The sequence below is a fragment of the Podarcis melisellensis genome (assembly GCF_964234715.1).
Source record: "Podarcis melisellensis genome assembly, chromosome: 14".
NCBI classification, from domain to species: domain Eukaryota; kingdom Metazoa; phylum Chordata; class Lepidosauria; order Squamata; family Lacertidae; genus Podarcis; species Podarcis melisellensis.
In genome coordinates, this window is record NC_138546.1 from 43,625,413 (window position 1) to 43,638,865 (window position 13,453).

A 13,453-nucleotide genomic window follows, 5' to 3' on the forward strand; every position below is an offset into this window, starting at 1 on the left:
ATGTGGCCAGCATGACTAAGCCACTTCTGGCGAACCAGAACAGCGCATGGAAACGCCGTTTACCTTCCCTCTGGAGCGATACCTATTTATCTACTTGCACTTTGACGTGCTTTTGAACTGCTAGGTTGGCAGGAGCAGGGACCGAGCAACGGGAGCTCACCCCGTCGTGGGGATTCGAACTGCCGACCTTCTGATCAGCAAGTCCTAGGCTCTATGGTTTAACCCACAGCACCACCCGCATCCCTTCCTGTCCAATCTTAGCATCCCACGAAAGGTTGGTATGTTTATAAAGGGGCCTATTCCAAGCCATCGCAAACACAAACTGAGCAGGAAGGAGAAAGCTTCTCTTGCAACTAAACAATGATTTGGCTTACTGATTCAGTGTAAGAGTAAACCATGGTTTAAGAAGCACTGGCCACAAACCAGCCCACTGGCAATGTTTTCTTCTCCCCTCCACCCCCTCCCTCAAATTACAGCAGTTTCAAAACAACTCAGTATTTCTAGTGGAAGTGTTTTTATTGCATAGCCATTCTTGTTAAAGTAGACCATCTACCCCACTGAGAAAGCAGTTATCTTCTGCAGCAGGAATGACCCAAACTATCGGGATACCTTAGAGGAGCTGCTGGTCTCCCGCTACGCTGTAGAAAAATCGGGACTCCTCTGGGAGGGCTCTGCTACCTGTGTCCCATCACTGCAGCTTTCCCCAGGCTGATACACTCTGGGTGTTGTTAGACCACAGCCGGTTGGGGCTGATGGGAGTTGGGGGGCTGTCGGCAGCTGGGTGGCACCACGTTGGCTACACCTCCATTAAGGTGCCAACTGGACCAGATCCATGCCAAGTTGGCAGTGGTTTCTCGCCACTGCAGTGAGGGAGCGGTTGCTGCCTCCCTTTGGACTAGACAGAAGGCTGGGAGACTATCAATGTGGCGTCACTGTGCACACAAACACTAGGAGCATCTTGCATTGTCAGCACCTGACCTGAGTCAGTACCTGCCCCCAGCTGCTGTTGTGCTGCTCTTGCTTCCAGCCCATGAAGCTTGGAGGAAGGCATGCGTACCTCCCTGACTCGCAGCTGCTTCTCACTCACATGGGCTGACAAGAGCTGTCACCTGGAAACACCTGAGAGCCACAGCTCTGCCAGAAGTGGCAACAAGCCCTGCCCATGTTAGCTGCACTCTACTGGAGCTCAGCAGCCTAACAAAGCAACCTACTGCATTTCCTTCCCACCGCCTGCCTCAAGAAGTGGCTCCCCCAACCTCTTTCTTGTCCCCAACCTCTTTCTTTCCAACGTACGACGCAAGGAGGAAGCCGGCGGTTGCTTTTCCACAAACAAACAGAGCTGGACTTGATCCTCTGAGCGTTCCCTAGGCCGGTTGCAAAGGAGAGGATGTCAAGTCGGTGGGTGGCAGAGCCGCAAAGAGCTTTGACTGCAGGCAGAAGGTCGTCCGGGGTGCATAGAAACCCTGCAGCACTCCGCTCAGGATCACGTCGGGAAGCAAGTCTGAGAGGGAGAGGAGGGAATTAACGGTGGCAACCCATTCAATCAACCCTTAAAAGGTGGGAGCAGAAAGCAGCCCCCGAGGCCTCTTCCTGTCTTCCCTTTCTGGCCTAGGAAGCTAAGCCCCCTGAGATGGACAATGCCGCCCCCAGCAGAGGGCAAAGGGGCATCTTCAACCTGGCATTCAGATGAGATCTAGCACACGGTTCAGTTCCAGAGCACAAAAGTGGCTCATGTTAGGACTCTGCGATCCCGTGTTCCATCATTTCAGCATCCACCGCTTCCTCCTGCTGCAGGAGACATTGCTTAACTACCCCAAACCTGAGTGTTTGGGCATCTCTAACACTGCAATAAGGGGGCACGGGTGGCGCTGCGGGTTAAACTACAGAGCCTAGGACTTGCCAATCAGAAGGTCGGCAGTTCAAATCCCTGTGATGGGGTGAGCTCCTATTGCTTGGTCCCTGCTCCTGCCAACCTAGCAGTTCGAAAGCACGTCAAAGTGCAAGTAGATAAATAGGTACCACTCCAGCGGGAAGGTAAATGGCGTTTTTGTGCACTGCTCTGGTTCGCCAGACCCGGAAGCTATACGCCAGCTCCCTTGGCCAATAAAGCGAGATGAGCGCCACAACCCCAGAGTCGGTCACGACTTGACCTAATGTTCAGGGGTCCCTTTACCTTTGCCTTTAACACTGCAGTGGCTTTTGCACAGGTGCCTTTCAGCAAAACAAGAACTGCTTTCCATCCACTCCCCCAAATCGAAAACTACACGACAAATTGTCACCCATATCGAAAACTACACGACAAATTGTTTCTGTATCGGGTAAAGTGTCGACATGCACCCCAAACCCTTGCTTGATAACAGACCTTAACCAGCCCAGAGCTCTGCTCCCCTCCATCACCACCCCAAAAACCTTACTAGGAAGCCGTTACCTGTGGAAGCCGGGAGGATGTATGGATCACTTTGGAAACTTATGACCGGCCGGTGGGACAGCAGGTAACCGGGGCTGCAAAGAGAATTGAGCCCCACTGTTTGGGTTAGAATCTGTCCATTTCAGTTCCTAGCCTACTTCGCAAGGTGGTTGTGAGAATAAAATGCATGTGCGGAAGGGAGGATCAACATGCACCACCCTGAACCTAAGAGGGAGAGGAAAGCTAAAAATGCAATAAACAGGAGAGCCTCACCCCACTCTGGAATAATGTAGGCAGTGGACCAATGGCCTAACTCTGTATCAGGCAGATGCTGCTGCTCTGAACAAAGGATCATAGGAAGTTGTCTTACACTGAGTCAATAATGCCTACCAGCAGCCTTTCTCCAGGCCAACCCTACCTGGGGATTGAGCCTGAGACCATCTGTACACAAAGCAGGTGCTCTACCACAATGCTGCAGTGCCGGAAGAGGGTGCGCTCTGTGTCTCTGCAAAAGGAACAGGCACTTGCAACTTGGCCAGCAAGAGCACAAAGCAGACCCTTTTGAGAGCATTCCCTGCCGCTTGTAGCAAGCAAGCCACAGGGAGTGCCCATTCCCCTGGAGCGAGAAAATAAATGCCAGCCACCATGGCTGGATGAGCACATTTATCCCCTGGGGAGTACGTAGACAAAGGCTGGACCCTTCTGTTGTTGGGACTGTTTTGACTCCCTCCCACTGGTGGAAACAAAGCACTGGGGCAGTGAAGCACTTGCCTTGTGTCCTGCGAGGAAAAGTCGCCCAGGGAAGAACATTGGGTGCGGCAGGACAGGCTGTTCACAAACAGTGGTGGTAACAAAGGCAGTCTTTCCATACAAAAGCTGGTGTGCGGAAACGGGTGGCTCTGGGAGCTTGTAAAGCAGGGATGGGGAACCTGTGGCTCTCCAAATATTGCAGGACTCCCATCATCCCAGACCATGCTGGCTGATGGCAGCTGGAACCAACACAACCCTAATCTACCCCAGGTTCTACAGTGGTATCTTGGTTTATGAACTTAATCCGTTCCGGAAGTCCATTCTTCAACCAAAGCGTTCTTAAACCAAGGCGTGCTTTCCCATAGCAGCGGGGGACTCAATTTACAAATGGAACACACTCAACAGGAAGCAAAACATGTTCTGCTTCTGAGGCAAAGTTCACAAACCAAAACACTTCCGGTTTTGGAGCATTCTTAATCCAAGTTGTTCATAAACTAAGCTGTTCTTGAACCAAGGTACCACTGTACTTGAGATTCAAACTGCACCTACATCATGCACTTCAAGCATACCTAGAGCGCTTTGACAGTCATGACCTCACTTGGTAGAGCACACGGCTCATGATCTCAGGGTTGTGGGTTTGAGCTCCACGTTGGGCAAAATATTCCTGTATTGAAGGGGGTTGGATTAGATGACCCCTGTGGTCCCTTCCAACTCTACAATTCTATGGTAAAACAAACTGTTGTTTGTTAAGGGTGCTGAGAATTGTTAGGACACACCCACACACCCACCCAACAATTTCCCTCACTGATCTACAAATCTCACAAGTGGTTTAACAATCAATCCCACTTCCCTGGAGATCTCTGGGAATTTTAGCTTTGCGAGGAGAAATGAGAGTCCCCTGATATCTCTCCGTGCCCTTAACAAACTACAGTTCTCAAGATTCTTTTACTGTCAAGGTGGAATACAAGTGCTTTAAATGTGCAGTGCAGATGTGGCCTTAGCTGTCAATTGCCCAGGCCCCAAAAAGTCTGTAAATCAACACAAGGGCAGTGTGTGTGAGTTGGCGTTTTGACTGCAGCTCCTTCGGGAGGAAAGCGCCTGGACAATGTCAAAAAGAGACCAGCTACCCATCCCTCTCTAACAAGAGTTTACCTGCCACACTGGATTTTGCAGGGAAAGGGATGTTTGAGAAAAGCACAGTACGTATAACTTACAATGAAGAAAGAAAATCAGGGCAATATATTTTGCATTGCATCAGATTCTGTTATTGTGAGATACCCCGCGCTTTTTGTAAAGAAGAAAGAAGAATCACAAAACTACAGTCAGTCTCAAACTACTATGCTGCTGTCGAGTTCTAACAGGTATAGGGAGCCTTCAGCCCTCCAGGTGTTAATGAACCACAATTCCTACTCCCCCTTGCCCCTGGGCACACTTGCTGAAGCCAGTGGCATAGCATGGGGGGCAGAGGGGTTGTTGCACAAACTTTTGGGGAGCATGCAAAATTTCAAAAGAAAAACTGCTTGGAGGGTGTGTTTTGTTTTAAATCAAGCCATGTAAATTTTTCATTAAATAAAAAATAAAATAAGTGACCGCTGGCACAGATTCTCTCTCCCAGCTGGTAAGACCCTTCCCCACCCCCATTGCCACCTGGCCCTGGCAGGAACCATTGGTTTGGGGGGCGCAATACCTGCCTTGCCCTGGGCCCTGACAACCCACTGGCTGTAGCAGATGGGATTGCAGTTGAGAAACATCTGGACGGCCAGGAGCTTCCTGTTTGCGGCGGTGGGAAATGGCTGACTCCCACATGACCGGACCCCAGCCGTGCCGGTAATTCAGGGCTGATATGGAGGCCCTGGCATTCTCATCATGGTGTTTGGATTACGGAGGGGTTTGGAGAAACATCTGGAGGGCCAAAGGTTCTCCCCACCTGCGCCAGACAGTGGCACAAAGGGGGAAAGTGTTGCTCCTGCTCAATCTCTCCCCCCCCCCCGGCTCACCCAAACACTCACCCAAGATCTGCCTTGTGCTCCTGCTCAAACTGCCAGAGTTTCAGGAAGTCCAGAAGTTCCTTGGGAAGCTCTGTATTGCATAGCAAGATGCCCTGCAGGAGACGGATGAACCAAGATCAGTGAGAGCAGGCTGGGGAGGAAGGGAGGCTGTTTTCAACTTGGCTGCCAGCCTCATATCCTTACCTGGAGGTAAGCTTCCAGGCCCTGCCGCCGCTGCTCCAGGACTTTCGTCATCCAGTTGGGGACACGCCTGGGTGGGAAGTCTGGGACTCTGCATCTCTTCTTGATCTGTGGGGGTTGGGAGAGAGCAGAGAAGCTGTGTGGACATCAAAGGAGCTCCAAGATCCACCAGACCCACGGCTGGTCCTACTGTTAGGCAGAGGGAAGCCGCTGCTTCCGGCAGTGGATGCTGAATGTCAGAGAGGCGCTGGGAGAAGAGGTGCTCTGTCCTACGACCCCAGAACTAGCCAGCTCTCCGCTGAGAGTGTTGAATTCAGGCTCAGCTGCCAGCAGGGTCCATTTCTGTGCATCGGGTGTTGGAAACTTATGGCCTATGGGGCAATCTCGTCCCACCAGGGGTCAAATTCAGCCCACAAAACTGCTTCCCCAAACCACGCCCATCTGCCAATCAGCTAACGTCACTGGGCGATAGCAATCCTGCTGGATACCGCTTTGTCATTTTGTTCCCTGTTGGGAACATGCCGGCGAAGCAGACCTAAGCAGAGAGCAGGATCAAACCCTCTGTTCATCGGCTGGTGAGTAGAACTCAGTCCTTCCAGGCAGTGCTTTGCCAGTGCATTTCCTGCAGGAAATGTGTTGGCAAAGCAGATCCTTTCCCACATGGGTCAACTCTGACAGATGGGTGGATTGCACACCTGTCCAAGTTAGGCAGTGGGTTTTGCGGAGGTAAGGATCTGGCCTGTTGGGGCCCAAACAGTCCCCCACCCTAACAGGGCATGGATAGAGGGAGAACCATCTTGTCCTCTGCATCAAGGTAGCAAGCAGTCTGGGTCAGCCCCAATTGGAAGTCTGGAAGTCTTGGGTCAAGACCTGCAATGTGGGCTTTACAGAAAATATGGAATATAGAATTATCCAATGCCCAGAAGGAAAAATCCATTGCCCCGAAAGCAAGGGCAGGCATTTGAAACATGGTACCTGCCCTCCAGATGTTGCTGGCCTGAAAGTCCAACAACATCTGGACTCCAACAACATCTGGAGGGATACCAGTTTGCTGCCACTGCCCAAAACCCATGGGTATATGATCTGGCATGTTTATTTGACTCATACTCAGTAAGCGAAAAACCACACTGCATTCATTTTACTTTATAAATATATATATATATATTTAAGTCTCCCTCCACACCCACCCTAAAAGTATTTGGACTGAGGTATTGACTGGCGGGGGAGGGAGAGAATTCAGCAGAGCATCCTGAAGATGGCACAAATATGGTACTCAAGCAAATTCAAAGATTTATTTGCATGTTATTTTCATCAGAACACTTGCAAGGAAGGCATGGTGATTGAGCAAGACTTTCCTTGCATTAGCTTAGCACACCCAATGAACAGTGCCTAAATTAACTTAAAAAAGAGAGATAGCAGTGGGAAATTTCCTGCCACACACTGTTGAAAGCAACAGTCAAACAGGGCTTCCCTTTCTACATTCCCCTCTAATCTTGCTCACAGATACTATGGCTGGTAAAACCGTGTATTTAACCGTATACCCACTCCTGGGAGCTGTAGTTTAAGGGTGTTGGGGACTGAGGAAAAAACTACAGTTCCCAGGATTCTTTTTAGAGTGTGTGTGCTTTAAATGTGTGGTGTGTGCAGTGTCTATGGCCATAGGCAGTAATATGGGGCCACCCTTCTTCAACTCCTCCATCCCCCCTCCAAAAACAAACAGACACAACATGGAAGCCGAGGGTTCTTGCACTTCCCTTGAGCAGAGACATATGCCCAAAGCAGCAAAAGTTAATGTGACACTCCAGGAAACCGAAAAGCTAAGCTGTATTTCAGGTTCACAGTTACATGTACAGTGGTACCTCAGGTTAAGTACAGTGGTACCTCGGGTTACATACGCTTCAGGTTACAGACGCTTCAGGTTACAGACTCCGCTAACCCAGAAATAGTACCTCGGGTAAAGAACTTTGCTTCAGGGTGAGAACAGAAATCATGCTCCGGCGGCACGGCAGCAGCAGGAGGCCCCATTAGCTAAAGTGGTGCTTCAGGTTAAGAACAGTTTCAGGTTAAGAATGGACCTCTGGAACAAATCAAGTACATAATCAGAGGTACCACTGTAATCCGAAAAGGGTTTGCATTCTTCCATAAAACCTTATTTTCTTATTTTAGCGTAACGTACTTTGCCAGTTCTGCACAATCCATCCCCTTACTTCTCCATTCTTCTTTAGTGGGTGGGACTCCAACACCCATCAGTCCCAGCCGGCATGGGCAGTTGTCGAGGATGATGGGATTTGTAGTCCAATGACACCCAGCAGGGCCAACAAGCTCGCCACCCCCCCGACTCTCATGCACCCACCTTACCCTTTTATGGAGGGCATGGAACTCGCTGTAGCGCTTCTCAATGCAATGTTTCCTCCCGTTCCACAGGATCTCCACCTTGAACACCTGAAAGGTTAGGCACAAGCTCGTCAGTTTCACCCGGACGTGCCCCACCCACACCACAAAACAGCTCTGCTGCTGCTGAACAGATGAGATCTGCCTTAACTCTCTGCAGTAGCAGGGCGGTCATCTTGCTTTCTTCCCCCACAATGCACCGCAGTCCAGTCTCTCCCCAAAGCAAACACCGCTTGACAAAAGCCTCTTTGAAATCAGCCTTTGGCTTCGCTTCCCAAAAGTGCCAAATGGGAGCAGGGGGGCAGGGGCAGGGATACTGAATAAACTGGGCTCTGCATAAAAGAACACCCGGCAGAAGACTCCGTGTCGGGCCTGAGGATTGTGTGCAGTTGAAGTGCGGCGAATACACTTCGGACAACTCCAGCAAAGCACAGATTGCAATGCAGCACATATCTCCTCTTGAAGGGTTTGTGCCCAGATGCTCCAGAGATGTAGCAGAGGTGCCACACAGGTTTTGTGTACTTAGTCGTTCAGGAGAGAGAAAAGGAGACCAAACGGGCCAGCTCCTTGGCGGGGAAACAAACCAAAGTCCCTGGGCCCAGGCCTCAGTTTACCCGGCTGAAGCAACTATTCACACATCCAACACTCACTTCTGTTCACCATGAATTGCAGCTGCAGCAACAGACCCTCCTCTGTGCAGCAGATCCAAATATCTGGGGGGGGGGGGGAGGAAGCACATGCTACAGTCCTCACCTTGGGCTGCAAACTGTCTTGGGGTCAACAATGGAAAAAGATGGTACTGTATATGAACTAAAAATGAAATAAGGAAAAGACAACGGGGGAAAAAGAATTGGAGCACCCCCAAAATGTCAAAAGCAGTCTACTCACAGAAAGTTTGTGTAGTGGCAGCAGCAGGTTGTGTGTGTGTGTGTGTGTGTGTGTGTACACACTGCTATTTTTAGTATACGCTGCTTTCTCTTCCTCATCTAGGCACACATACAAGAGCCCTGCTGTGCCAGCAGTGGGAGCACTTGGCAACTAGAAAATCACATTGTGATCTACTTTAAACCAATATGCATGCATATCCTTTATTCTCTTTCCTTCCCACAACCGTGGAATAGGGCTGGGGAGGAAAGAAGCGATGCAGGGCACTGAAGTCTAACCCTCTGACCAGTGGGATCGCTGCGTCACTCCTCCTCTGCTTCCTGAAAATGCACGAGGTCCCGATCACGTGCCTTCAAGCCTATCATTGCTTTCCATGAGGTCTAGAAGCTTGCTTTTTAAAAAGGAAAAAATCGAATTCATTAGTGAAAAGTCAAGGATGGGTGATAGAATCCGACATGTTCAGCTCCCCCATGTTCAGTTCCACGTAGCGTCTCTCCGTAGGGCTAGAAGAGACCTCCGACTCAGACAGTTGCTGCCTGAGCTGGAAGGACAAACGGCTGGTAGGTGGTTTCTTAGGTTCCTAGGGCCAAAAATATCCTGCCACATAAGGCATTTTATGTTCCAATCATAGTTTCCCCATAAAGGCACAAGCAAAGTAAGCTCCTTCCAGCTGGAATACAGAACCATGGTCACCACACCCAGCTTAACTAAACAGAGAGAATTGCCAACCAATAAGGAAACCGGGGAACTCTGTGCCCAAGAGATGCCATGCCTGATGTTGATGCTTCGCTCAGTGTGCGCTGGAGACAGGCCACTCTAAGTTCACTTCCCTCCATGAAAACAAGGCTGGTCATTCCACAGCTGATGTCCCAATTTACCAGAATCCTGTCTTAAGTGTCTGCTCTTAATTTGGCTTGGGCTTCTTGGCATTAGAACTGCTAGATGCACGACAGAAATCTGATCTATGTGGGCTTCTCAGATTTCCCATAGCACATGCTTTGGGACACAGAAAATCCCAGGTTGAAACCTTCACATCTCTAGACCCTAGAACTCATGGGCATTCAAGTGAAGCTGAATGTTGGAAGATTCAGGATGGATAAAATAAAGCCATGATGAATGTCGTATTGGAGGACATGTGATTTAAAATTATGATGAATGATTTACATGGCTTGATAAAAGATTAACTCTTTTCGATTAGCTGGCAAAAGAGTAAATAAAAGCCTAAGCAGGAATTGAACATAAACAGTCAATGGAAATAGAGAATCGATGCAAAAGGATGCCAAATTAAGATAAAGTGTTTTATCGTTAGCAGCAAAGGAGAGAGGGGAAAGAAGCATCTTGGAAGGGTGGGGTGGAAAGTCAACTTTTAAATTGAATTAATTTGTTGTTAATTTGTTAACAATTTGGAATGTTAATAAAAATTAATTGGCAAAAGAAGAAGAAAGGACTTATTCATGCAATGCACAGTTAGACCATGGAATTCATTGCCACAGGAGGCAGTGATGGGCAACAATTTGGAAGGTTTTAAAAGAGGATTACTCCAGTTCATGCGAAAACAGTATGCTGGACTAGATGGGCCATTGAATTGATCCAACAGGCTCTTCTTCTGCCTCCAGTTTAAAAGGATCTTAGATTCTAGGGCAAGGGATCACCTCTGTCCAAGACGCTGGAAAAAACTCTGCTGCCAGTCAAAGTCTATCATACTGGCCTAGAGGAATCCAAAGGCCCAAGTCATTCTATAGCCACACAATAGAGTTTATTTATTTATTATTACCAGGACCATCCCAAGACCTTTTAGCACCCGAGGCATACCTCCCCACCAGGAAAGAAGGGGTGAGTGAAGATCTACATCATGAACGAGTGGGGAATAAAGATCTCTACTGGGTTCTGCTGCACTTGTGGATCCTGCCACCAGAGGCAGTCGCCTCACCTTGCTTTGTGGGAGGGACGGCCCTGATTATTAGATGTATGCCCCCACCTTTCTTCTAAGGAGCTCAAAGTGGTGTATAGTGGTACCTCGGGTTAAGAACTTACCGTAATTCGTTCTGGACGTCCGTTCTTAACCTGAAACTGCTCTTAACCTGAAGCACCACCTTTGCTAATGGGACCTCCTGCTGCTGCTCCACGATTTTTGTTCTCATCCTGAAGCAAAGTTCTTAACCCGAGGTACTATTTCTGGGTTAGCGGAGTCTGTAACCTGAAGTGTCTGGAACCCAAGGTACCACTGTATATGGTTCTCCTGTCTCTTCATTTTTTAACCACCCTGTGTGGTATTTCAGATGGAGAGACTGTGACCGGCTCAAGGTTGTCTTGTGAGCTCCGTGGCCGAGTTGGGATCTCCCAAGTCCTAATCCGATGCTCTAACCACTACCCCATACCGACCCCCACCCCACTCTCGGGTTAACTAGTTTCCCACCCCCAGTACCCAAGAATACCTACAGTGGTGCCACATGAGAATCTGTCATCTCTAAGTACTGCACTCAAGGCCGGCCCAACCATGAGGCAAGATGAGGTGACTGACTCAGGCAAAGGGATCCACTGGGGCAGCGGATTCCAGTGCCAATCTTCCTCTGCCCCCCTCGTTCTGGATGTAGGTCTTGCTGCACCTCTTCTTTCCTGGCGGGAAGGGGAGGTGCAATTTTGGGGTCTGCCTCAGGTGCCAAAATGTACTGGCGGCAGTTACTTCTGGCTTCTTGTGGCTGGAAGGGTTTTTTTAAAAGTGTGTGAATGTGAGTGAAGTAGATCTTGCCTTACAGATCTTAGCAACCTCCTAGTTTCTTCTGGTTCTGCAAGGAGCAGAGGCACGACAACTGCCATTCTGCCCATTCCTACAGGGTAGGTGTGTGTTTGTGTGTGTGTTATTGTGGCAACAGTGTGAGGAGTGGCTGTTCCCTCCCCCCAAACATGGGGGGGGGGGCAGGTTACTGGAACAATATGCATCATTTTAATAAAACACATTATTCCCGTATTCTGTGTATTATTGTCTCAACCGGTATACTTTCAAGCAGCATAAACATTACTTTAAGTCAGGGGTAGGAAAAGGCTGGTTCTCCAGATATTGATGGACTCCATAATTATCTAGAGGCCGACAGGCTTCCCATGCCAGCTCTTATCTTTTAACACAACAGAGACACTGAGAAACGTCATGGAATGAATGTGTTTCCAGCTATCCCATTTTTGGAAGCCTTCTTAGAGGAACACAGAACCTGTGGCCCTCTAGATGTTGTGAGACTGACTCCATCAGGCCCAGCCAGCATGGTCTGCATCAGCGATGATGGGAATTGTAGTCAAACAACTTCTGGTGTGTGTTTGTGTATGTGACAGGATTCCCATCTTATAAGAAACTGCTGCCTGATGATGCCAATGGGAACTCCGCTTAAACAGTGAAACAAGAAGGATATATTTAATCAAGTGCTTTCCATAGTGTGCACTTTCTTCCCAGAGAAGGAAGTATTTTGAAATTTGGTTCTATCACCTGTGGCCTTGAATTGAGATAAGGTTTTTTTTTAATCGCACTGCAGTTGTTCATTAGCTCATCAGTGCCAGGAGGCAGAGGCAAAACTAGACTTTATTTCACCCAGGTCAAAGACCCAATTTCATGCTCCCCCATGTGCATTTGTGTACACACACACACACACACACACACACACACACACACACACACAGAGAGGGGGGGGACTGGGAGCCTCAATAGCGCCTTGCTGGAGGCTTCACCTGGGGCAAAAAACCTGGCTACCCCCCCCCCTAGCTACGGCTCTGCCAGGAGGCTGGTGGTCTCACCAACTCTGCCATGTGATGGGGGAACTGTACTTGTTTGGGACACTTTTAACCTTAGGCACAATTATCAGGGTCTATATTTCATTCTTCTCCGACCTCACAGCTAACATTTTTCTTTCTATCTATACCTGCCATCTCCCACATCTCTGGTCCACAGAAGGTGTAATAAACCCGGTCCCTTTCTGAGCGGTGGGGTGCGCGCTTGTTGGGGGACACAGGACACAGACTCAAGTCGTTCAATCGCTAAAGGGAGTCTCCAGGTCCGTCCTTCCTCCGAGCGTCTCTTCTTCCAGCTTTCTTCTTTTTCACCAGACTCAAAAAGGCGGCGGTGTTGGAAGAATTACAATCGCGTCTCGCGTCCCTTGGAGACGCCAGAAGCAGACTGTTGGCGCGCCTTCTCACTTCTGAAGGGTCCCCAGGCTACACGTGTCGGGCTCCTTCCTTCATTTCCCTTGGTGGACGCCGCAAAGGACCCCCTCCCTCGCTCGCCCGGCCTCTGCAAAGCCCCACCAGCAAGTTCAGCGCCCCCTTTCTCCCTGCCAAAGGCGCTTGCAGGCTGGCCTCGGGCCCCGACGGCACCCGCTGCCTTCGCTCTCCCCTCCAGCCCGCCAGAGGCACCGGCGGACGGGCTCTCCCTCCCGGCCCCGCGGCTGCAAAAGAGCCCAAGCCCCGCTCCGGGAGCAACCCGACGGGCCGCCGCCGCCGCCGCCACTCACCGTGCGCGCCTTTTCCGGGCTCTGGTCGCCCTCGGACAGCTGCAGCCCCACCGAGGGCACCGCGACCTGCAGCTGCATGCCGCCTCCTCGGAGCCGAGACTAGCCGCCCCCGCGGACTCATTCAGGGCTTGTTGAAACCGCTCCGCCCTCTGCGGAGGAGATCCGCCCCGTCGGGTCACGCCGCCTTTGCGCGCTCCAGCCGCGCAGTTCCCAAGCGCCGCCGCTTCGGAGGGTTCGTGCGCGCTGCGCGTAAAGTGGAGAGCAAACTTCTCTCTTGTCCGCTCCCCTCCTCCTTCCCAAACTTTCCTCTATCCGACTTTCCTCTTACCCGCTCCCTT

General features: G+C 50.2%; 1 protein-coding gene and 1 long non-coding RNA gene across 2 annotated transcripts; both read right to left on the reverse strand.

The window, feature by feature from the left end:
• Nucleotides 1–497: 497 nt before the first annotated feature.
• SNX22 (sorting nexin 22) lies at nucleotides 498–13,271 on the reverse strand. The gene is made up of 6 exons (XM_081887836.1): nucleotides 13,116–13,271; nucleotides 7,705–7,788; nucleotides 5,350–5,454; nucleotides 5,167–5,258; nucleotides 2,429–2,502; nucleotides 498–1,501 (listed from the first exon to the last, which is right to left on the reverse strand). Exons 1-6 carry the CDS (start codon nucleotides 13,191–13,193, stop codon nucleotides 1,365–1,367), a joined length of 570 nt encoding a protein of 189 aa, XP_081743962.1. The 5' UTR covers nucleotides 13,194–13,271; the 3' UTR covers nucleotides 498–1,364.
• LOC309356405 lies at nucleotides 8,462–10,649 on the reverse strand. The gene is made up of 2 exons (XR_014162771.1): nucleotides 8,777–10,649; nucleotides 8,462–8,686 (listed from the first exon to the last, which is right to left on the reverse strand). It is a non-coding gene; the product is annotated as an uncharacterized lncRNA (long non-coding RNA).
• Nucleotides 13,272–13,453: the final 182 nt, after the last annotated feature.

What these genes read in the sequence shown, in the direction of transcription:
- SNX22 (XM_081887836.1), bottom strand. Translation starts at nt 13,193, where the DNA reads ATGCAGCTGCAGGTCGCGGTGCCCTCGGTGGGGCTGCAGCTGTCCGAG. An exon ending in GCCCGGAAAAGGCGCGCACG is followed by an intron (nt 7,789 to 13,115) that starts GTGAGTGGCGGC and finishes CTAACCTTTCAG; the next exon opens with GTGTTCAAGGTGGAGATCCT. An exon ending in TCCATGCCCTCCATAAAAGG is followed by an intron (nt 5,455 to 7,704) that starts GTAAGGTGGGTG and finishes CAACCCCCACAG; the next exon opens with ATCAAGAAGAGATGCAGAGT.